Source organism: Aythya marila (assembly GCF_965140915.1).
Source record: "Aythya marila genome assembly, chromosome: Z".
Lineage (NCBI taxonomy): Eukaryota > Metazoa > Chordata > Aves > Anseriformes > Anatidae > Aythya > Aythya marila.
The window spans coordinates 66,625,561-66,648,824 of record NC_139080.1 but is presented as its reverse complement, the minus strand read 5'-3'; the positions used below and the strand labels follow the sequence as shown (position 1 = coordinate 66,648,824).

The 23,264-nt window shown below is 36.2% G+C and overlaps 1 protein-coding gene across 2 annotated transcripts in view; it reads left to right on the top strand.

Annotated features, from left to right (window-relative positions):
* HSD17B4 (hydroxysteroid 17-beta dehydrogenase 4) overlaps nucleotides 1–22,833 on the top strand; it is a 60,966-nt gene extending 38,133 nt beyond the window's left edge. For both annotated transcript variants that reach the window (XM_082782568.1, XM_082782569.1), the window contains exons 18-24: nucleotides 6,420–6,489; nucleotides 9,220–9,326; nucleotides 9,607–9,693; nucleotides 11,095–11,184; nucleotides 12,914–13,052; nucleotides 20,507–20,634; nucleotides 22,410–22,833. In XM_082782568.1, coding sequence (XP_082638694.1) covers nucleotides 6,420–6,489; nucleotides 9,220–9,326; nucleotides 9,607–9,693; nucleotides 11,095–11,184; nucleotides 12,914–13,052; nucleotides 20,507–20,634; nucleotides 22,410–22,499 — 711 coding nt within the window. In that variant the 3' untranslated portion in view covers nucleotides 22,500–22,833. The remainder of the gene's footprint in view (nucleotides 1–6,419; nucleotides 6,490–9,219; nucleotides 9,327–9,606; nucleotides 9,694–11,094; nucleotides 11,185–12,913; nucleotides 13,053–20,506; nucleotides 20,635–22,409) is intronic.
* Nucleotides 22,834–23,264: the final 431 nt, after the last annotated feature.

The window sequence follows — 23,264 nt, the reverse complement described above, 5'->3', positions numbered from 1 at the left end:
AATATTAATGAGAGGAAGTGGATCTCGTGGTTAGTGACTGGTTGGAGTTGCAGTTCTTCCGCGGTGGATTTTCTTTCCTTTTTCTGTATATTTTTTTATGGTCAGTAGGCAACTATTCATGCGTATATCCCAAAGTACTCAGGCATAGGTACTCTTTAATCAGCACAGGTGCTGATAGGCTGGGGAGATGAACCTTGGTACCTGAGAGCATGCTGAAATTGAAATTCACGGGAGCTCTGTTTTGAACTCGTGAAGAGTACTTTGAAAATAAAAAGTGCACTTTGAAGAATTAGGCCTTCAAATGTTAAATTGGAGAGCCAGAATTGGTTTGTGCTGCTGACAATTATGACCTTTTCTGCTGTCTTATTGTTTTCAGTCTATAAAGTAAAGATGTTTATAAAATGTTTGAGTCATTTTAGCTCCACAGAGCGTGTTTAAGGGAGTGGCATCCGGTGTCTGATGGTGCCTTTTCAGAAAGGGATGCAATAAGCAGCATAGAAAAAACTGTTTAGGAAATATAATGAATTTGTATTTATCAACTTTTTTTTTTTAAGAAAGATTTAGTAAATCTGTACTTAGATTAATCTGTTAGGAATTAAGATACACAAGCTGTGTGAAGCCTGTTCCAGGTACAGATACAACTTTAACAGACAAGACCTGAAGAATGTGCTGCCTTTTAGTATTTTTTCTTTTTCTTTTCCCCTCTAAAATACGATTACTTTGTTTTCTCTAAAAGAGAAACAAAATGACACCTACAATGTTTTAGGTAGTGTCATCAGCATCCTGTGAGTAAGCCTTCAGGTGTCTCCCTCCGTTCTCAGTGACACGCAGTCCTGCTGTCCTCTTGCTTGTCCTGCTGTCGTCTAGCTACTTGAGTTCAGCTTTTCCCTGTCTCACATTCTGTCAAAACTGCAGTTCCTAATCTAAGTGGAAACAGTTGCGAAGACAATTACATACAAAATTAGTTTCTTGTAAAAGAGTGGACTTAGCAATAAAACCTTATTAAAAGAGCATCTTGGAAGGAAAGACATGCATGGGAAGCATTCAGAAGCTTAATGCATTATTAAGCTGAAACCTACCATAAAATGTTGTCTACCTGTTGTCAGCAGGTTTAGTACTATAAGAAATGCTTTGAGTACGAAGTGTTAAGACCCTTACAAGCTTCTTAGTAATTGGGATGTTGGTAATCGCCTGTGGAAAGTCATCTTTCATACAGCACATTGCATTTATGTTTTCTTTTTAAGCATATGTAAATATTTGTGTGTGCTTTTAGAAAACATAGGTGTAGGTAGAATAAGTAATTTCACGTTGTGACAATGTACATAAACTTTGGTTGTTTCTAGCTTATATTTGTTTCCCTGGAGGGGATTTTATTCTTATTTTTAAAAGATGAGAAGAAAAAATTACAGGAGGGGGATGTTTTGAAGGTTGTTTTTTGAATGAGTGCGATATGCTCCTGTGAGAGAGATGATGATGAAAGCATGTTCATGGATGGGGAAAATATGGTTACAGGACAAACGGTTTTTTATGTCCTGCTCTGTAAAGATTGTGGTACAGCATTGCCTGAAAACATGTAAATTTAAATTAACTTCAGAGTACAGAGCAAGAGAACCTCCCGAGAGCCTCAGGTGATTTTTGCTGTTTGTAGCATAAATAATTTCTTTTATAATGGGAAGAATGAAATGCTGCAGTGTGTTCAAAGATACACAGAGCATGGAAGACAAAATGTGCTTAACAACAAAGAATGATACAGGGAAAACAAAGGGATGTGAAACCATTGCAAAGGCTTGATAATGTTTTCTTAATTTATCTAGAGATTACGGTATGCAGACCTGGTATTCTTCGGACCCTTGAAATTGTGTAGTGTGTGAGCACTTATACTTAAGAAGTTTGTTGATATATATATATATAGATGCTTGCGTCAACTTTTTTTTTTTTTTAATGTGTTTATCCCTGTTGGGAAGATCAGACTATAATTTTCTAATAATGCTGATTTTGAAAAATAGTCGAGGGCTTTGATTACACTAGAATAGAATGGAATTTTGTGTAGTACGATAGTAAAAACAAAAAACAGTACTAGGTTTGCATTCTTTTTGTCTAAACAAGATGTGCTTGAATACCAAGAGTTTGTTTTCTCTCTTTGTCTGTGCATATCTTATTAAAGGACATAAAAATGGCTATTCCATTTGAAGTTCTGTAACCCAGAAAGGTTTGTACTTTTTAATTAAGAGAGGCCCTGCTAAGGAAAAGGCTGATTGTACATTTGCCATGTTTCTGATAAATAATGTTCTATGAAGCCTGTGCCAGAGAGTATATAACTTGATTTTAAAGTTGAAAAATACGTGATAGGGATAAAAGATGTGAATAATGTGGGATAAAGTAGGAGAAAAGATGTTGTGCTACTTCATACCTATTATACCTATTACTGTTTACACCTGTGTCTGTGAAGGTATTTTGGTTGAATATTTTAAGTAATTCTTACTCCTGAGGGAGTCTAAGGTATTTGGAATAAGGACCTAAGGAATAAGGTTGTACTTAGATAGTCCAGATAACAAAGAACATTGAATCTCAAAGTTAAAACAGTCTTAAACTGTACATTTATATTTCTTAGTTAGTCTTGTTAAAAAATAAAATCATGTGTGAAGCAGATTTCCACAGAACATACTTAGGCACTGGAAGCTGCTATGGACAGCTAATAGTATCTGTTATATTTTCCACATGGGCTACTTCACTGAGGAAAAAATGGTTGGTTTTCTGAAGCAACGAAGAAACAGTTTTACCTTTTTATGTGCTGATTGCTCATTCCCAACATCTATACTTCAGCTTAAAGAGATAATTAATTAAAAAGAAGCTATGACAAATGAGGATCTCAGGTGAAGTGTAACTGCTTAGTTTTAAGTACAGTGAATTATTTAAGTACTGTGCTCAATTTGAGCCTCTGACATACCAGCATTGACAGTTTTAACTGGAAACATTCATTGTTCTTAACGTAAATCAGAGCTCATTGAAATGTGTAGGTGAGATTTGTGACTGTATTTTCTTTGAGATGGCTTTGCTCCTTTCTATTGCTTAAATAAGCTGTTCAGTAAAATATACCCACATACACGTAAACACACATGCACATACGCACAGAAGTGCTTTGAAATATAACCTCTGGGGCAAAGCTCTCTCTCTCTTCTCCCAAATTAGAAGGCAAAATATTTGGAGAGTTGGCTTCCTTGTTTGTTAGCTTTACCATTGACCTTTATTGTAGTCTGCAGGCAAGACTGAAAAATTGGCACCGACAGGTTGAATATCGCCTTTCCTTTTGTGGTCTGGCAGAACTCCTAAATTGTTAGGAGATGAGACCTGACAGCTTGTGCTATTAATTGGAGAACAATCTAACCATATTATGACTGACTTCAATCTAATGCCCCACATCAATTGACTCTTGTCATCCTCCAAGGATGCATCACTTTTTTTTATGCTATCACTCAAGACGTCAAGAAATATCATTACTGTAGGAATATAGAAAGTAGAGCCAACAAGGTTTTAAAGCAATTTTTTTTTTTTCTAACGTGGAATGTATTTTATATAAGTAATAGCAAAGACTGTGGTAAAGGAAAATAAATATGGCAGGCCTTACTTGGCTGCACTAAATCTGAAGTAACCTGCTGTGTAACTGTGTTACTCAGTTCAGCGTGTGTGTGTTCTAGCTGTGACCAATGCCACTCCAGTTGCTGAAAACAACAAAAGACAAGTATATCCTGTATTCATGTGTCAGATTTTTTGTAAAATACATTGATTGCATTTAATTGTCTGAAACTATTTCTTTCCTGAAGGCTACATTTATTTGTTAGTGAAATACTAATATTTTTCACTACAGTTATTTTGAAAGGCGCTTGATAGAGGTATTGTCTCCCAGGTAGTGCTTATTATCACCCCAAATAAATGGCTAGTTCCTATTACAACTTCAGTTCTTATGTACAGCAACAACCGCTGCACAGCAGGACTTAAGATGAGATTTGGTCTCTTTTCTCAAATGTAAATAGAATTTTCCATCGCTACAATTAAGTGGTAATTAGTTTGAGTTAAAATTCAAATTTAACTTGATTTAAAATTGACTGAAACAGTTACCTTATGAAAACAATCTCCTGACAGCTTTTTGTAACAATTCAAATTAAAAGAATAAAATTGTGACGTCAGAATTTTACTTAAAAAGTCATTTAATGATTTTGTGCAGTTCACATCTGACAGCTTTTATTTTCTAGATCTCAAGAGTGGGGATTTACTGTTATCTTTTAGGCTCTATTGAAAGGAAACTTCAGTAATGAAGGGTGATACTCTGTATAATTCTGTCAAGTGCAACTTCCTTTAAATTGTCATAGAAAAAATAATAATAATGGAACTAAGGTTCTGCTTCCCACTGAAATGTTGTAATTTTGATACTGGTGTCATTAAGACAATAGACAGCTCTTACCAAAGAATCTAGTGGCACCTCAGAGCTGCTGCTTATCTCTGGCTTCTGATAGTAAAAACACAGTTTTAACTGCTTCTCAGGGAGGGCAAGTGGAAATACATCAAATCGTAAGAGCAGTATGTATGTGTTCTGTGAACCCCTGCTGTTGTGGGTTTTCTGTGTGTGAGAGTCTGGAGTGGGGTGCCACTCCAGTTCCCAGTTTTTCTTTTACTGGTGTGAGAACTTAGATCAGACAGCGTGACACCAAGCTGTGTGGTTTGACATGCTGGAGGGAAAGGATGCCACCCAGAGGGACCTGGACAGGGTCGAGAGGTGGGCTTGTGAGAACATCATGAGGTTCAACAAGGCCAAGTGCAAGCTCCTGCACCTGGGCTGGGGCAATCCCAAGTACAAATGCAGGCTGGGCAGAGAATTAGTTGAGAGCAGCCCTGAAGAGAAGGACCTGGGGGTGTTGGTTAATGAGAAGCTCAATGTGAGCTGACCATGTGCACTTGCAGCCCAGAAAGCCAACTGTATCCTGGGCTGCATCAAAAGTGGCATGGCCAGCAGGGTTAGGGAGGTGATGCTCCCCTCCTACTCAGCTCTTGTGACTCCAGCTGGAGTATCACATCCAGCACCGGGGCTCACAGCCTTAGAAGGACATGGACCTGACGGAACAAGTCCAGAGGAGGGCCACAAAGATGATCAAGGGGCTGGAACACCTCTGCTATGAAGACAGGCTGAGGGAGTTGGGGTTGTTCAGCCTGGAGAAGAGAAGGCTCTGGGGAGACCTTACAGTGGCCTTCCAGTACCTGAAGGGGCCTACAGGAAAGGTGCAGAGTGTAGTGACAGGACAGGGGCAATGGTTTTAAACTAAAAGAAGGCAGATTTAGATTAGATACTAGGAAGAAATTCTTTACTCAGAAGAGGGTTGTAAGGCACTGGAACAGGTTTCTCTAAGATGCTGTGAATGCCCCGTCCCTGGAGGTGTTCAAGGCCAGGCTGGATGGAGCTTTGAGCATCCCAAAGCTCAAAATTTTTTGAGGTGGGAGGTGTTCCTGCCCATGGCAGGGGGTTGGAAACAGATGGTCTTTGAGGTCTCTTCCTACACAAACCATCCTGTGGTTCTAAGGGTGTATGAAAAGAGCAGGTACTCTTCACAGACAGCAACTATTAGCCCCTTTGCAATTTTCTTTCTCCATTGTTCACTCCAGTTGCCTTAGATGTGACAGATCGTAAATATTTACATCACTCCCTTTATCTCGGTATGTTTCCTTGTTGCCCCCTCTCAGATAGCACTGTACGTTTCACCGCACCTTTGGATACCCTGCTAGAATGGCCTCTGACATACGAGTACGTGGCAGTCCATTTGGCTTGCTCTTCTGGATTTGACTTGTCTTTTTGCTAGTGAAAGAGAATGTTTAACATAAAGTGCAAGTCTTCTAGAAAGCTTGGCTTGCCACTTTGTTTTTCTTGTTTGTTTGTTTAACGTGGGGATTGGCTGTGCTTGAAGCTGCTGAGGGAACAGTATCATAATGACTCAGTTGAAAATGCATGGTAGTATTTTTCAGTTTGTTTTGAATGTTTTCACATGTAATTTAAACATGTGGATGAATCTTATGTAAGAAGGCTCTTCAAGCAAAAGAAATTCCTGTCAAATTCTAAGAAAGGTGTTACTTTACTGTTGTCAAACTTTAGTAAAGATGGATCTCTCAGTCAGCAGAATATGCTGTTTTTTCCTCTCATTAAGCAGTTGTATTGCTTTGGCAGGTACCAGCATTACACACAGTTTGTGGTACTTCACCCTAGACTTTCGGTGGTTTGTCTATACAATAACATTAATTTATGTTTTATCTGGTTTGTCATAGAGTTTATTATCTAAACTACTGAAACAGATTGTGAGAAACTTGTTAATAGTTGTGTGTGACTCCTGCTGGTTTCTACAAGCCTAGCTATACTCCCATTTTCTTTGTTTCTGCAGGCTGCCTTATATCGGCTTAGCGGGGATTGGAATCCTTTACATGTCGATCCAAGTTTTGCTGCGCTTGGAGGTAAGTTGAGGGATGCTGTTCAATTAATGTTTGGGTGAACGATAATGTAAATATATATATATATATATATATTCACTAGGTTTGTAAGACTTTAAGAAGCTGGGAAAAACAGGGCTTTTTCATAGATGTTTAAGTCACCCTTAGATGTATTCAAAATTGTGTGTGACACCTCACTTTGAAGCATTGATTCCTGAAGCTAGGAATGTGTGGTATGGTGCTTGGACTCTTAACTGCAGTGGAAATCTGTCTTCTATTTTCACAGTAGAGCTTATATTTTGCCACCTTTATGTATGTGCAACCTCTGTTTTCATAAGCAGATATAATTCAGTCGACCTTTGAAAGCTTCAGAAGGAAATACATAACATTTTTGATAGATGATTCCATCTAAATGATTTTGAGATTATGTTGGTCTTGGAGGATTTTTTTTCTGCTTCTTTTTAGTCTTCTCAGTCCCAGTAAATAAAAGCAGAAAGAGCAGAGAAAAGGATTTTGGTAGCACTTTCTTGTAAAATTGCTTAACTGGACCTCTTAGTAGCACAGGAGGTTGGTCGTTTACGTAATGACACATAAAAAATCCCTACAAAAGGAGTAAATTTTTTCTATGTACCAAGAGCACTGGTGCTTAAAGTGAAAAACAAAATCAACTCTGTAGGAGTTTGTCTGAACAGAAAAATGCTGGGTTCTGCAACTGTGGCAGTCTCCTAATCAAATACCTGTAACAGATTTATGCTTAGATTAAAAACAAATTTACTGAAGAGATCATCTCTAAGTATTTCTTCTAGTTATGTGGAAGGTTTTTTTGGGGGGTTGGGGGGGGAAAGGGGGGAGTATATTTTCAAATTCGTTCTTGTCTTTAAGTTCTCTGAATGCTGACTGATGTGCGTTGGAAAGCAAACGTTAAGCTTAACACACTCAGGTGATTCCAAGCCTTCCTGTAGGCAATGTTTCACAGAAGATACTAAAAAAAAAAACACTACATGTGTTTATAGTTTTGTGCCTATATTCCTCTAGCATGTGAATATTTCTAAGGTATTGTAATGTGAAAACAACATTAATTTTGCTTTCATTTTAGGCTAGGTAAAAGGTAACTTAAAGATTTTCCTTTGAGTTTGTGTTTTTTGTATCATGGAAATGCCAGGGAAAATACGACTGAACTGTGTGTCTGTTGTTGAGCTTTTAAGATAGTGGTAATTCTTGGCTCTTGAGTGGTGAATTGAACTAAGCTTTTAAACAGCTGACTGTCACTCCACCATTTTGTATGTGAGATACTGAATGCTGATATCATTACAATTTATAATTTGTTTTAAAATTGACTGCAAGGTATTTTTATGCATTCCAGAAATACTTTGTGTTCAGGGTAGGAAATAAAAATGTTATTAAAGCATGCATATTCAAATACTTCACCGGAAAGAAATGACAGAATGATCAGAATGAAATAGTTATTACAGAGAGAAAACAGACTCATGCTCCTTTCAGCCTGCCCTTCTGTCACGTCTCTGTTCCTAACCTAACCAGTCACAATTTCTGTTTCTCATCTGGCCTCCTTGTCTTCCCTTTGGGCTGTGTCTCAGAATTCCCATATTTCCCTACATGGAGTACTGGCAGCTTTTCTGTCTGTGTCTTGAAGGTGGTTTCTTTTTCTTCTGTATCTTCTGATTCTTCCTTAGGCCAGTCTTTCTTCTGTCTCTCTTCTTTATTTTTCCACCCTTTTTTTGTTTTTCTCCCAGCTGTTGTCCCTTGGAACAACTTTTCATGCTATGCAGATGCTGTGAGGAGTCGCTTAGAGCTCAGGAAAAACAGATTGTGACAGCTGAGAGTGGCAGATGAGTTCCAGGCAAAGCAACTATTTTCAGAGCCAAGTCTGAACAGACCTGTCTTAAATCTATAGACTGTTGCAAGCATGAACAATTTTGTTCACATGCCCAGTCAGGTCAGAGCAACCTGTTAAAGGATCAGAACATGGTCAGTACAAGCAGTATCTTTAAAACTTTACTGTTGTGCTTTAATCTCAGGCCAGTTTTTAAAGTCTTATTTTGTCAGACTTTGGCTGGACTGGAAAAAGATTCATTGCTAATATAAAATTTGTCCTTTGCCAAGATTCAGCTTCTGCTCCGAAGCATGGTGTTGCAAGGAAGCCTGACCAAAAATGTCAACATAAGAAATGTACAGCATTTTATTTTATTTATTTATTTTTTTTGTTAGGTTTGTTCAGAATGTCTGAACTTTTCCTTCTTTAGGAGGGGAAAAAAATAAAAAAGTTAATCCTGAAGCATGTACTAAATACTAAGGCATTTGTCAACCATAAATAGGACTTCAAAATGGGAAACATCAAATAATATTAATTAAACCACTTATCCATCCTTATAATACCTCTTAGCATCCATACACATCTATTTAACTGTGTATCTGGTGTGTCCGTGCACGTATACTAACACAGATGTTCTCCTTAGTTTCACGTTGTCACCTCTTCAGAAGGGTCTCATTCTACTTGTGAGTCTAGCATATGCAGCGTTGAAGTGTCAGTTCTCAGTGAATACATTCCTTTGCCTCAAGAGGAAACAACAAGTAGTAACAGATGCTTCTTCAGTAACACAGTCTTTTTTTCTTTTTTTTAACCTAATTTAAAGAACATTACTGAAGGAAAATATTATGAATAAAACATGGATATTTGTAGAAGATACATGCAAACTCCTAACGCTTCAAACACTAAAATGTTAATTTTTGAAATAGGATTTCAGAAGCCCATACTTCATGGACTATGCACCTTTGGGTTTGCTGCTAGAAATGTTTTGAAGCAGTTTGCAAATAATGATGTGACCAGATTCAAGGCGATCAAGGTCTGTGGCTTCATCCTTAATAGTTCATTACCTTAATTTAGTCTTAGTGCCAAAAAACTGTGGCAAATTCTTTATGGTAGGAAAAAGTTTTGTATTGTTCTGACTGCCACAAGTGCTTTTACTTATTATTGCATGCATTTTAATGCCTCTATCTAGTACGTCTACTTAAATATTTAGATATTTTGCATTGCTAGTTGACTCATTTTCTCTTTTATTTCTCATGTTAGTAGAGCCTGTGCTTTTAAGCTTTGTATGACACATCTACTTTTTTTTTTTAAAGGTTCGCTTCGCAAAGCCAGTCATTCCAGGGCAGACTTTACAAACAGAAATGTGGAAGGAAGGAGATAGAATCCATTTTCAGACCAAGGTCAGAATGCAGTCACCTCTGTGACTTTTGTGAAATGTATGGGTTGTGTAAAAGATTGTGGATATGATGGGAAGTGAAAAAAGCAGCTTATGAAACACACAATTAAAGAAGGTTCTGGAAAGAAATGAATAGAATTGAATATTCTTAATTATTAATGTATATTTTTACTTATTTCGTCGTTTCACAAAGATTCCAGTAAAATATCAAAAGCATTGTTATAGCACGTCTTTTTCTCCTTGTATTAAATAGTTAGCAGAACTCATTTAATTGTATGTGGAAAAGAAAAAAAAAAAAGTAATTCTCAAACCAGTGTAGTTTCTATTTGTTTTCTCTAGTTAATTTTAACCTTGTGCTTGCATCTTTTTTTTTAACATTTATTTAGATAACATAAGTGAACTGTCGATGGTTATGTTGATGGTTAGTTAATGAAGGTGAACTTCTAAAAGTGTAGATTAAATTTAGTTAAACTTCAGCTGCTTTTACACAGATGAGCTTACTTAATAACAGCAGTTTCATAGCAGCTAAACATATTAAGTACAAAAACCAGATCTTACTCTTCTATAAATTCACTTATTATATTACACAACTTTCTTTGTTTTGCTGTTAGCATTTTGTGTGAGTATTCTACAATAGTAGACAATACCATTGGTAGGAGAAAATACTTCGTGTAGAGGTGAAAAGTAAATTGTCTTGTTTTCTGTTGTAGCATGCTATAGCACTAGCATTTTTTTAAACTGTGATTTGCCACTGGTATTTTTCAGTATGCATAGGTTTATGCAGATGCATTCTACATTGCTTTGGCTAGCCAAAGTTTTGCTACTCCTGTCTGTAAAAATGCAGACAAGCTGTTTATCAGTGAGTACAACAGCCCCGATACTGGCAGCTAAAGAGAGGATTAGGCAGGCAAATCTAATGAATTTATAAAAATTACCAAATCATTTCTAATGCAAGTTGCAGTCTAAGATGCCTGGAGATACTGAAACTGCAGATGAACCCCTGTCAACTTCATATTATATTATATTTTATATAACCTTCCATCAAGGAAAACCATTTTAGAAGTGTTTTCATCAGAGCTATTTGGGAAGTAACATTAACAGTTAATTTATAACAGAGGAGGTAATTTTTCAGATACATAAGCTTTTTAGATAACTTTTTAAGCAGAAAAATGTCAATATCTTTTGGGATAATTTGTCAAGAAGCAATTAGTTGTTTCATTTACAGAGACTTTTGCAAATGGTATCATTAATAATTTGCTTTACAATGCATTTGTGGTTATTTTTCTTTTTCTCCCTGGGACCTTTATATTTTGCTTTCTTAATGTGTGAGTTTAAAACGTAAAGAAGGCTCCTTCTAGTGATTTTTTTTTTTTTGCCAATAAATGTAATTTTTCCCCTATCACAGGTCAAAGAGACTGGAGACATTGCTATTGCAGGGGGCTATGTGGATATAACTTCAGCCATCGATAAGCCTTTTGATCGGGAGCCTTTGAAGGTAGGGGGAAGCAACAGAAGCCTTGATTTTTAAAGCAGCATGGTTAAGCTTTCTTTTTGCAAAAAACATGGGAAAAATATTAGAAACATTTGCTAGTCTTATTCACAATAATTAAGTGAGTATGAATGCAGAAAGGTGAACGCACGCTTTGTTTATTCATCTAGAAACTCATGGATCTATTTTGGGGAGAAAACACTAATATTTTAGGATACACAGAATAGATGATGCAGTTTGAAGTGCATTCTACCAGTTGAGCTGTAAAGTGAAGAAAAGAATAAGTGAAAATGAAATGATGTACTCACAGAAAAGAGTAGCTTTGTCATTTGAATTATTTTGAAACAAGTCTCTGGGTACTGTTTATGCATGTCACCTAACACACTACACTTTGTAGTGTAATTGTATAACTTGTCATCAGTTACACACAGATGGGGTACTAGTATATACTTGGGGTACTGGATTTGCCTCAAAAGACAAAATTGCACATGCAGTACTGAGGATTTTTAGAGTTCTTAACATGGTCTCTAGGGTGCACAGTACATTGCCTTAATAAAATTCTTTTATTTATTTGTTTGTTTGTTTGTTCCATTGATTTTTGCCTGCAAAGGCTGAGATGAAACTTTAATGCATTGAACTTTATGAAATACTGAGATAGCGACATTCATATAAACCTTGTGATATATTCCTGGAACCTGTTTCTTTTTACTGATTGTGTTTAGTCCTCTGACATTCTGAACTGTTGCCAAATCTGTGTTTGAGATTCAAACATATAAGCATTAGAACTTTTCAGTGAAATAATTGCATGGGTTTATTTAATATGGGCAGATGAGCTTTTTTTATTATTTAAGCTTACTCTGAGAAATTAAGGTGCTTTGGCAGAACTCTCCTGACTTTCTAAGGCAGTCATCCACCAGGGAAAACCTATCTGAATGAGTGCAGGTTGGTAAGTTTAGATGTCACCAGAAACCACGTTATATCGTGGAAAATGTTTGTTAACCCTAACTGTGGAGACGACAGAATTGAAGATTGAGGAGTATTACCTCCAGGTGTATGGGTAGGTACAGCAGAAAAAATAAAGCTATGAGAACTTCTTTGCTTCAATTCCAGTTGGATGAAGAATGTCACTGGTATAGTTTCCTGAAGCATAGCATTTAATCCATTAATTGAAGTAAAGCAATGAAAGGCTTGCAAAACATTACACGTTTGGAAAAGTTAAAAATGTGAATATAACTATTCTTGCTCTCAATTGATGAGCATACCGTGACGCGCTGAATTGTGACCATGTTTGTAGCGCAGCCTCTGAAAATCTTTCACATTCTATTAAAGTAACATACTGGTGAAAACATTTTTTGCATTCTGAAAACTAACATGCTGTTCAGTCTGGAAAAAGTGGCAATGGTTATCCTTGAAGTGGAATAAAGGACAATTTAAAAACTGTTAAAGAACCCTAATTATAAAGCTTATTTTAAATTACAGTGATAAATGACAAAAACTGTAAAAGCAAGAGATGAAATAATTCTCAAGCAAGGGTCCATGAAGCATTTTCTGCTTGAATGTACTCTTTAATGCTGACAGTTGCTAAAGGTAATTATTTGTGGTGGAAGACATCTCAATTACTCTCAATAATTCTGCAATAGAGACTTTTCTGGACACAATGCTTGAAATGATAGTCATATTTTTCCCTTTTGAACAGAGCTTTCAATTTTAAATTCTTCATATTCTGTTTTTTAAGACTGCAGGGCTGCAGAGTGACCTTGTGTTTGAAGAAATAGGCCGTCGCGTCAAAGAGATTGGAAATGAATTGGTAAAGAAAGTAAATGCCATATTCCAGTGGGACATAACTAAAGATGGAAAAACAGCAATGCAATGGAGTAAGTCATAGCTTTTGTACAATGTCCTGATGCATTTTTTTAATGAAGCAAGATTAGTTATACTTTTTCTCATTCAACTGGTATCTTGAAAATAAGCTTAAAGTAGTAGATGAATCTACTAAAAATCTGCCTGTGTGCTGAATACACAAGTAACGAGGATGTCAGGTAATGTTCAATAATGGAAGTTACTAAACTTTTTAAAACCCACAATTATTCTATCCTTCCATCCCATTGTTGTGGATGTGATAGCGAAGTAGTTGCTTTGCAGGTTAAACCTCAACATAATTGAAAACACAAGGCTAAACAGAGGCAGGCATTCAAAAGTTTTATTTTCAATTTTAGTCAACTTTGTCCATAGAATTTCACTTCTCTAAACTGCATTTGAATTTGGCCCAGTGGTTTTTTAGTTGTTCTTCTGTGTAAACTAATTGCAAATCAGTTTTCTAAACATTATGCTAATTTAGCTTATAATAATTTTGAAATCTCATTCTTAAAGTAAAATTGTTCTTTTGAGATCGACATCCCATGACATACGAGCAGAGAAAAATATGAAATTAAAATTAATTTAGAATTTGGTTCTTGTAGGTAAATATTGCATACTCCTTCACTCTGTGTTCAGAGTTCTTGACATACTGTAATTGGAACAACTGAAATGTCAGGAGGTGGATTAATTTGGGGGAGTTTTTTGTTTTGTTATAGGCTTTGAGTTAATGCTAATTATTTCATTATTTATCCTCTTTTTAAGCCTCTACTTCTAAGGGCCTCCTAGGACCTTACAAGTAGTGCTTGTGGTACTCTTGGGCTACCTGCTAGGCTCTTTCCTTTATTAAATGTGTTACCTAGTTGTTCTGGCTTGTCTTCTGATCTTTTGACTTGTCACTAAGCACAGCTTAGTGTTGTTGTGAAAACTGCAGCAATTGACAGTGCTAGAAACAATCTGGGCCCTGCAGCTCATTGATGTCTCACTTGATAATTGTAGCTCCAGCATCTTCTGCTAATGTCCTTGAGCTTTCCAGATCTGTGAGGAGCGTGGGAGGGAAGCAGATGAGAGAAACCAGCGGTGTTATGGACTGCTGTAAAATTCTCTGTCATCTAAGCAGTCACTCTAGTGTTTCCAAACTTCCAATTTATATTTGCTTTTAGTGTTTTAATTGTAACTGTAGCCTTTTGATCTCTATTCTGCACAGTAAGACAAGATTATTGTTTATTACTTTAAATTAAATAGGATTTGTGAACTCTGTAACTGTTGTTATGGAGGCACTTATGATGATAGTGCTAATATTAGTAACACTAGTCTGTTTAATCAGCAATGACCTTTACTTTTATTTAGCTTTCTGTAGGTTGTGTGAAACTATGGATATAGAAACACTGGTCTTGTACTCAGGATATGAAATTTTGAATAGATCATTTAGTATTTGAAAAATGATGAACTGTATACGTTGACATTTGATCTTAATTAATGTTTTTTCTCTAAAGAAACGAGCTGCTCTAATTTAAGAGGACGCTAAAAATGGACACAAATCAATATAGATTTTGGCAGTATCAAGCCCATAAGCGTAGCAGTGCTGGATCTGTTTTTCAAACAGAATTCTCATTAGAGACCCCACAGCTTTGACTTCAGCTTCTACAGTTAGCTTTAGTACCTAAAGCATGCTTTGGTCTCTCCTGCATATTTATTACTGTACAACGATTGCCTCTGTTGTTTTCAGTACTTATAAAATATTTATCTTTGTTTAGAGCTAAGCTACTTAATTTCAAGTTCTCGTTCCATAGAGAGAAGACATAGCCACAGAGATTTATTAGCTGATAGTTAATGGCTCTCTGGAACAGTAGTCAGAGTTTTCCCCTTCTGTTGCTTTTCATCATGTCTCTGAAGGCACTGCTGAAGGCAAAAAATACTTCTGTTCCTTTCCAGTTCTTGGAAAAATAGAACTTTTGTAGAAAAACTGCAGAGAAATCATTATGTGTGTTTGATTGGGAATGCCACTGAATTCACTGGGAAATTGCTTAATAATTTATGACACAAGTGACTCCGGGCAATGAAGAGTGGGTGACACTTGGTTCCATTTGCTTTGAGAATGAGCCTTGTGTTGCAGTTACTTATCCTTTGTGAAGCAGAATTTAAAAACAAACAAAACAAAAAACAACATCAAGAAGACACGCACAAAGTCTGACCCCTTGATAGCTTTATCCTAAGGATGGCAGTCTTAAAAAGCAAGGCAAAACTCATACCACAAAAATTAGACTCCAGTTTTTGGACTACCTGCTATTGAACTGTATGGAGTTTTTGTCTGTCAGTTTGGGCTTTTTTTATTACTACTCTGGCAAGACCATCTTATGAAGAATAATAATTCATAGGTGTTTTATTACCTTAATGTAACATTTATGTATACAATTAAAAACAAAATTTTGAAAGATCGCTACTGCTTCATCCACTGAAACTGTTTAATTGTTTTTCCACTAGGTGTGCAATACTGAAATTTGATGTATTTGAGAAACTAGTTAATTTTAAAAAGGGACTTCAGCTTTAAGTTTCATTTAAGTTGTGTGCGTGTAATATTGAGGAGCACCATGCCTGTTTATCAGACTTCTGCTTTTTTGAATGGATGAAGTCAGCTGTGTAATGGCTAGCGGAAAAGCTGTCACCTGAGACATCTTCAGCTGTTGCTGGTAGCTGTGGAGCTGCTCTGGCAGTGTGAGAGGTGCTTGCCCTACCAAGGCCACTGGCAGCCTGAGGTTTGTCAGTTCAAGCACTGACACGGACACACCAATTACTATCAAGCTGCCTGCTGCAGTAGTACTGCAGCATGCAAGTTGCAGTGATGAGATGGTAGCTCTAGCAACAGACATAGGGGAGGCTTGTGTCAAGGCCATTTCCTGCTGCATCAGACAGCTGTGGTGTTTGACTTTGTCTCATAAAGTTACACTTTAAAATAAGGCACCCTCTTTGATCTTAAATCATTTTGAAAAGCTAGAAATATTCTGCTCTCATGCTTGGAATCTGTGCTTGTTTCAGCTTATTTCTTTCATTGCTATTTTATGATCACTTGTCTGCATTTTGGTGCTGTAGTTTAACCTCAGTTATGATCTGAATATTCTATTCTGGATATATGCTGGGAGATCAAAAACAAGATCATATGTTTCTAATACCTTTTTTTTTTTTCCCTGTGAAAAATGAACAGACAAAATTCTGGGGGTAGTTTTCCCTGTCGGTAAGGAATTAATTTATTTCCCCTCTTCAAAATACAAATGTATTGATTATCAATAAAATTACAATACAATGCAAATACAATATATATACAATACAATACAATATATTACAATACAATGCAAATACAATACAATACAAAAATACCAGTGGTTTTAATTAGCGTTCACCAGAAAGGAAAACTTAGTTTCTTAACAAGCTTAAAAGAAAGGAAGCGGAGAAGGTGGTGGTGGTGGGGGAAACATGTCAATTAACAGGAGATGATCCTTCACGAAAAAGGCAGTATTGTTACAGAGCTCTCTTTTTGTGGATGCTGTGATTATTATTTTTTTCTTTTTGTGTCTTCTTTAGCAGATATAATGATACTGTTTAAAAAAATAAAGTGGAAATGGAAATCATGGTTTTCATGTTTCTAGGAAAGAACATAATATTAGATAGCTCCTCTTAAAAAAAAAAAAAAAAAAGGTTTTAATTTGAGATGGGTTAAGGATTTGATGTGATTAAATATATTTTTATCCTTGGTACCACAATCATGTGGTATTTACAGACATGCTTGTGCTTGGAGAGTTTACAATTAATTTTAGATGTGGACTGATAAACAGTGTCCTTGAGATTTGGATGTGAAATAGAGGAGAACAGGGCTTGCAACAGTCGATTATGTATTTTATTCAGAGTTCTTAGAATTTTCTGAGTCACAATTTTTTAACTAATTTCATGTCTTCTAAACTTCACAATGCTGAGACTGACTAATCAATATAGTTGATGAGATACATCAAAACTGCTTTTCCAGCCGGTGCTTAGTAGAGGAAAAGAGGGTCTGTTGTGTCTTATGAGATGTCAGGCATTTTCAGCATCTGGCTTTCCTTCTGGAAGAATCTGGGAAAGGTAGGGACAACCAAAACCTTAATGCGTGCATAATGAAGCACAAGACAGGACTCATGCTTTTGTAGACACCAATGTCATTGAAGAAGAAGGGGGAAGAGGTGTTCCAGGTATTTGAATGGGGATTCCCCTGCAGTCTGTGGAGAAGACCATGGTGAAGCAGGTTGTTGTCCTGTAGCCCATGGTGTACCATGGCAGAGCAGATTTGCACCCTGCAGCCTGTGGAGGACCGCATGCCACAGCAGGTAGATGTGCCCTGAAGGAAGCTGTGGCCTGTGGAGAAACTACACAGGAGCAGGTTCTCCTGGGGGACCTATGGGGGAGAAGAGCGAGGAGAAAGGAGCACCAGGGAGGAATGGCTGTGGACTGACCACAACCCTTATTCTCCATCCCCCAGCACTGCTCAGAGTTGGGAGTGAAGTTGAGCCTGGGATGAAAGTGGTTTTGCTTGGATTTTGTTTCTTGCTATCCTACCCAAATTTTAATTGGCAGTAAATAAAATTAATCTTCGCCAAGTCAAGTCTGTTTTGCCAATTACAGTAATCGGTGAGTGGTATTTCCTTATCTCAACCCACAAGCTTTTTTGTATTTTCTTCACCTGTCCTGCTGTGGAGGGGGCGTGAGAGAGGAGCCAGCTGAGCTCAACTCAGGACAGCAGGACTTGCCGATCAGTGCATTTTGTGTGGCTCAATCTGAGCTCACGTAGCTTACACTGATATAGTTCATCACTCTGCTAGCGTTTGAGTAGAGGTATATTTTAAGAGCTCCTTGTCAGTTAAGGCTGGTTAACCTTAGGAGCTGGTATCCCTTGTGAGACTTCGTGATAGTCTGGACCTATGTAACCCATGGGAGTGAAGTTTAAAGGCTTGCTTATAATGCTAGACTATATAGTAGGTGTTTGGGATTAAAGGGATATTACACAGCTCTTACCCACCATCACAGAAGGTATAGGAAAACTGTTGTGGCCCTAATCCCTGGCAAATTATTTTTTGCTCTTTTTTTTCTTAAGCAAATTTTCATCACATGAATACTGTGAAGCTTCACAACCAAAATATTTAAGGATTTTTTTTTTTCTTCTGGCATATGTGTAGGGGAAAGTGATCTGGCAAGAAGCAGAACTCATCTGTTTTGTTTCACTAGCTGTGAAGAGTACAGAAATAAAACAAAAAATACATAAATGATTTTGAAGAGGTCATCAAGTCTATAATGTTACTTAGGTTTATTTGTAACTTGGACGGTGGTATCTTAACTACTATATGTTCTAGTTCTTTTTATGATGGACAGGTAGATCGTTCATTTTGTGCTCAATAATCTTTTTTCTTACTGTCAAGTTAGTGATGTCCATTAAACCAATCCCTGAAATTACAATTCACCTTAAAATCAAGTGGATAATAATTATCTGTTATGTCACTTTTCTCACTGAACAACACTGCACACTCAATTCTCTTTGTAGTTTTGTTATAACTGGCTAAATATTACTTAGAAGAGATTTCAAAAATTGAAAAGCTTAACTGTGTCAGACAAAAAAGCTATTGTCAGTCTGTTTAGTTCACCTTAACCTTTCAGAAATATTACTTGAAAAAAATAAGCATGAGGCAGTTTATGCAGAAATAAATCTCCACTGTTAGACACGTGTCTTAAAATTTGGCAACTAAAAGAAACTGTTTGGCAATCTTAAGTCTGTGATTAGAGATGTCATGTCCTTTGGTAATGATTTTGTTTTGTGCTTAAAAAAGAGGGGGCCAAAAGGAAAAGGTGTAAAGGGAAATGCTGGGTATTTGCAAAATCTGAGAAAGAGTTGGCAGAGCACATCCTGTCAAAATACTCTTCTAAGCAAATGACACAATACTGGATAGTGTTAGCCTTGTAATAGATTATTTTGGCGGGCCACTTGGTGTGGGAAAATAACACTCTGAAGCTCCAGGCACTTAGGAGAATTTTTGGCTTTACAGAAAAGGACGACAGATGTTTGGCAAGGCTTTAAATGCTCTTTCCACCAAGCACAATGTGCTACACTGCCTGTTGGGCAAAATATGGAAAATGCTACCATGTATTTGAAATCTACCACGTTCATTTCTCTGAATATAGGATGCTAATTTAAAATCCTCAAACTTCACTGCTAATACGAAGGTTTTGCATTATTTGCAGTCATTATTTCTTTTGACTCTTTGTTTAAGTGTTTTGTGCTGTTTGCAAGAATTTCAAAATGTCAGCCCTTGCTGTAAGTTCCTCTACCCATTAGCTAGGTTGTCTCTACAAGGCTTTTAAAACTAACCATAAAGCTGAGATTTAACTGAAAACTTTCATAATAATCCATTTTTTTATTCCTCCAAGACAAGTTTTAGTATTGAGCAATTGTCTGTTTTACTTTAAATGGGTATTTTCCTGCCTTGATATCAATAGATTTTTTTCCTTTCATCTACTAAAGTTCTCACCCAAACTACTAACAATCTTCTCCCATGCTGTGTTAAATTATATTGACGACAATGAGATTATTAAAACCAAAGTGCATGGAACCATGATAAAACAAAATAATAGAACTTACATGCGTGTGTCCCTTAATCATTTGCACTGTTTAAAAACATGCTTTAAGGAGAGAGACAAGTATAATTTTCTATTTGAATATCAAAAGTTGAATCTAGCACAGTTGTTGAAGAAGCAGACACTGGAAATAATTAGGAAATTTATGCTGTGGTTTTTTTTTTTTTTCTTCTTCTACTGAAGACTAATGTCTGAGCTACAGAAACATCAGTGATCTCGGAGAAGGGAAGTGCAATGCTAATATCTAAGTTCTGTCTGTTCATAACAATGAAAAGACAGGTTTTTTTCCAGGTGATGTAGGGATTGTTCTCACTTAAAAGTTGATTTTTGACTAAATTTCTATAATAGGGATTCTAAATTTCTATGAAACTATGTGCTTGTGGCTGAGGTATGGATTTGTTAACAACTGTATTTTTGATTGTCTGTAATGGCTTGTGTTACCTGCTCTAAAAAATCAACTACAAACTTCCTTAATCTCCACTTTCTTAAAAGAGTTTGAATTTTGGATTTACTACTATTTCAATTGCTTACCTCCTGACCTAGAGGATGAAAATACTTGTTACTATCTGCACGATTAACTGTTGTTAGAACAACACAGGTACAAACAGTACTGGAATAGATATTTTTTTCCTAATCTGTTATTTTATTTCATTAAAGAAGAATTTAAAAAACAAACAAACAAAAAAAAACCACTCCATTTTTGAGGTAATGATGTTTGTTTCAACTGGATACTTTGTAATAGTAGATATAGAGGGTAATGTTCTTTAAACTGAGAATTTCATCTTTATTTTGTTCTAAAACTGTCTTTGCTGCTCTTTCTCAGCAATTGACTTGAAGAATGGCTCTGGGGCTGTTTATCAAGGACCTGCAAAAAGTTCTGCTGATACTACCTTCACTCTCTCAGACCAGGATTTCATGGATGTGGTGCAACAAAAGACCAACCCCCAAAAGGTGGGTGTCATTGATGTACTCACTTGCATGGGAAATTACTGTTTACTTTAGTTCAGTTCTGAATCATGACTGTTTACATTCCAAGACACTCAACTCTGGATGTTTGACAGTGCATACCAGATTCAAATTAGGTATTAGCACATATAACCTTGTACTAAATTAGTCAGAGGGCAAGGTAAGGAATTTATGCCATCTTTACTTCTAAGGGAGACAAAGAAATCTCAAATGACATAAATAAAGCCTAGCAGTACAAAGTTATTTTTTTAGTTTTTCTGGCACTTCACAAAAAGATTTGAGGGTTCATCAGTTTTGCCACTCAGGCTGTTTTGATTGGTTGTGCTACAGGAAATTGGTGTTTGCTTCAGTGCTTTGATTTACTGCTACTACTGCTGTAAAGAAAAATCACTGTCAGTGCATGAATGCGTATACATTGAAACTGGGCAAACTTCACCCAAATTAGATAGTTTTTAAGGGGAACATTTAAGAAAGGCTTCTTTCTTAAGTTGGTACTTTCAGCTTCTTGGGGTAATCAACTGCTTAAAACTACTAATTTTACCAGTGTAAAAATGCCTTGTGTAAAAATAAATTAAACTCTCACAAGTTTAACGTCAGCTTACAGATTAAAGCTTGAGCACATGAAAAGTTTAATCAGCTCATTGTGTATCAAACAGTTTATTTTCTTTGATCCCAAGCAGAAGTTCTTGGGGACTTCGTTTTTTAAAATTGGAGACTAATGTTGGTGGCAAATGTTTAAGTCCTACATACCACATAAGTGAAAACTTTTGTGATCCTCTGTATGTAGCAGTAGAGTAGGACATAACCAAGATGTTCACATGTCATCTCCAGAAAGCTAGAAAACAATGATTGCAATTTTAGGGATATTATCTATTCTTAGGCATTATTATTTCCTTGGAGGTTCTGTGAAGTTTTTAATCTAAAGAAGCTCTGTGTATCTATTCAAATTCTGTTCTGTTGTCTCTCTCTTCCTTAATTGAATGTATTTCAAGTTAATGGAACTATGCAAAAGCATGTTGTTTTGAGAACTTTCAAAGAGCTCTCAAATTGCAAAACCACAGCAAAGCAAAACGAGTTTAAAAGAAAAAAGAGCTAGATTGAAACAGCGTATATAGCTCTTTGAACTAGGGACAATAAGGATGCGATGTACCAGCATTTCAGAGAAAATACTCATTGATCTCTAATTCTGCAAATACAACAAAATCTGTTCTTTGTATTGTCTATTTTTTGTATGTTTGCAATATGCTATGTATAAAGCCATTATATTTCCTCAGAATATGCACGTGTGTATTGTGAAAGTTCCCATTTGGAATTGTTACAAATTTGAACAACTGGATGTCTTTTTCATTTAGTAAGACGAGGATAACTTTTCTTGCATAGGGAAGAGAAGACTTGGAGCTCTGTTTTTGTCAGCTTCCGCAAAAAAGTTTGCCTTATACCAGATGAAGTTGTCTGTGCTATGCTTAGGAAAGAAATGGAGGCCACTAAATTTTTGTTCGACTTGGTTTTGCTTTCTTTTCTGGTTGGTAAACTAGAACTCTTTCCAGTACTCTAGATTGAAAATGGTGATTCTGGATGCCATTAAATTGGACCTTAGATTGTGTTTCTTTTAAAAACTCCAAACCAGTAGTAATTGTTCACTGAAGGCTTTCACATAAGCATTAAACAACCACAACCTTCTTTGGCTTTTTTTTTTTGGTGATAGCAATTCTTTGGATTGTGCAGTTGAATACACTTTTTCCTTTCTTTGCTTTTTGTAGGCATTCTTTTCTGGTAAACTAAAAGTGAAGGGGAACATCATGCTGAGCCAGAAACTGGAAACAATCCTGAAAGATTATGCCAAGCTCTGAATTGCTCAATCATCTACCACAGTAGTGAAGAACTTCAGAAAACAGAAACTTCAATTACTTCAGAAGCAATGATTAAAACACTTTGTAGACTACGTAATGTTAATGTACTGATTCATTAAACTGCTAATATACAAGCTGTTTTAATTGCTGTAGACACAATTATGAAATAACTGTAACCATTAATAGTGTTCCTTCTTTCTCAGCATCAGTACAGAATCATACTTTTCTCATTGTACGTCTTTATCTGAATAAAAGGTATGTAGTTCTTACAAAGATGCATATATTTCTATATTAATTCTAATGAAAATTAAATGAATATACCTCTTTAATATTATCTATGTGTCTGTTAGTTCTCATTTATATCACCTTACTTAGACATCCTAATTTCTTTGAACATACTGGCTTGTAATTAAAATTAATATTTTTTATCTTAAGCTCCCACAGTCCCAATGAAAAAACTGGAAAATGGAAGTCTGTTCTATTTGTTTGCATCTTGTCCTTGTTTTTTTTTTTCTCTACAGAAGATACTTGAACTGTAGCTCTGCCAACCTGTTTCAGGCAGTCACTTTTTTAATAAGTTTCTGTTATAATTTATACAGAAATTCAGTAAGGCTTTTTGAGATGGATCCCTCATTATTTTAATTAGGGGTTTTTCACACTGAACTCTAAAGGCTTTCTGTCTTTATTTATTTGAAAAAACAAGAGAGCATTTCCAAGCTCATTTTTACCAAAAGAATTGCTCAAGTACTGCAGAAGATGCTTTTG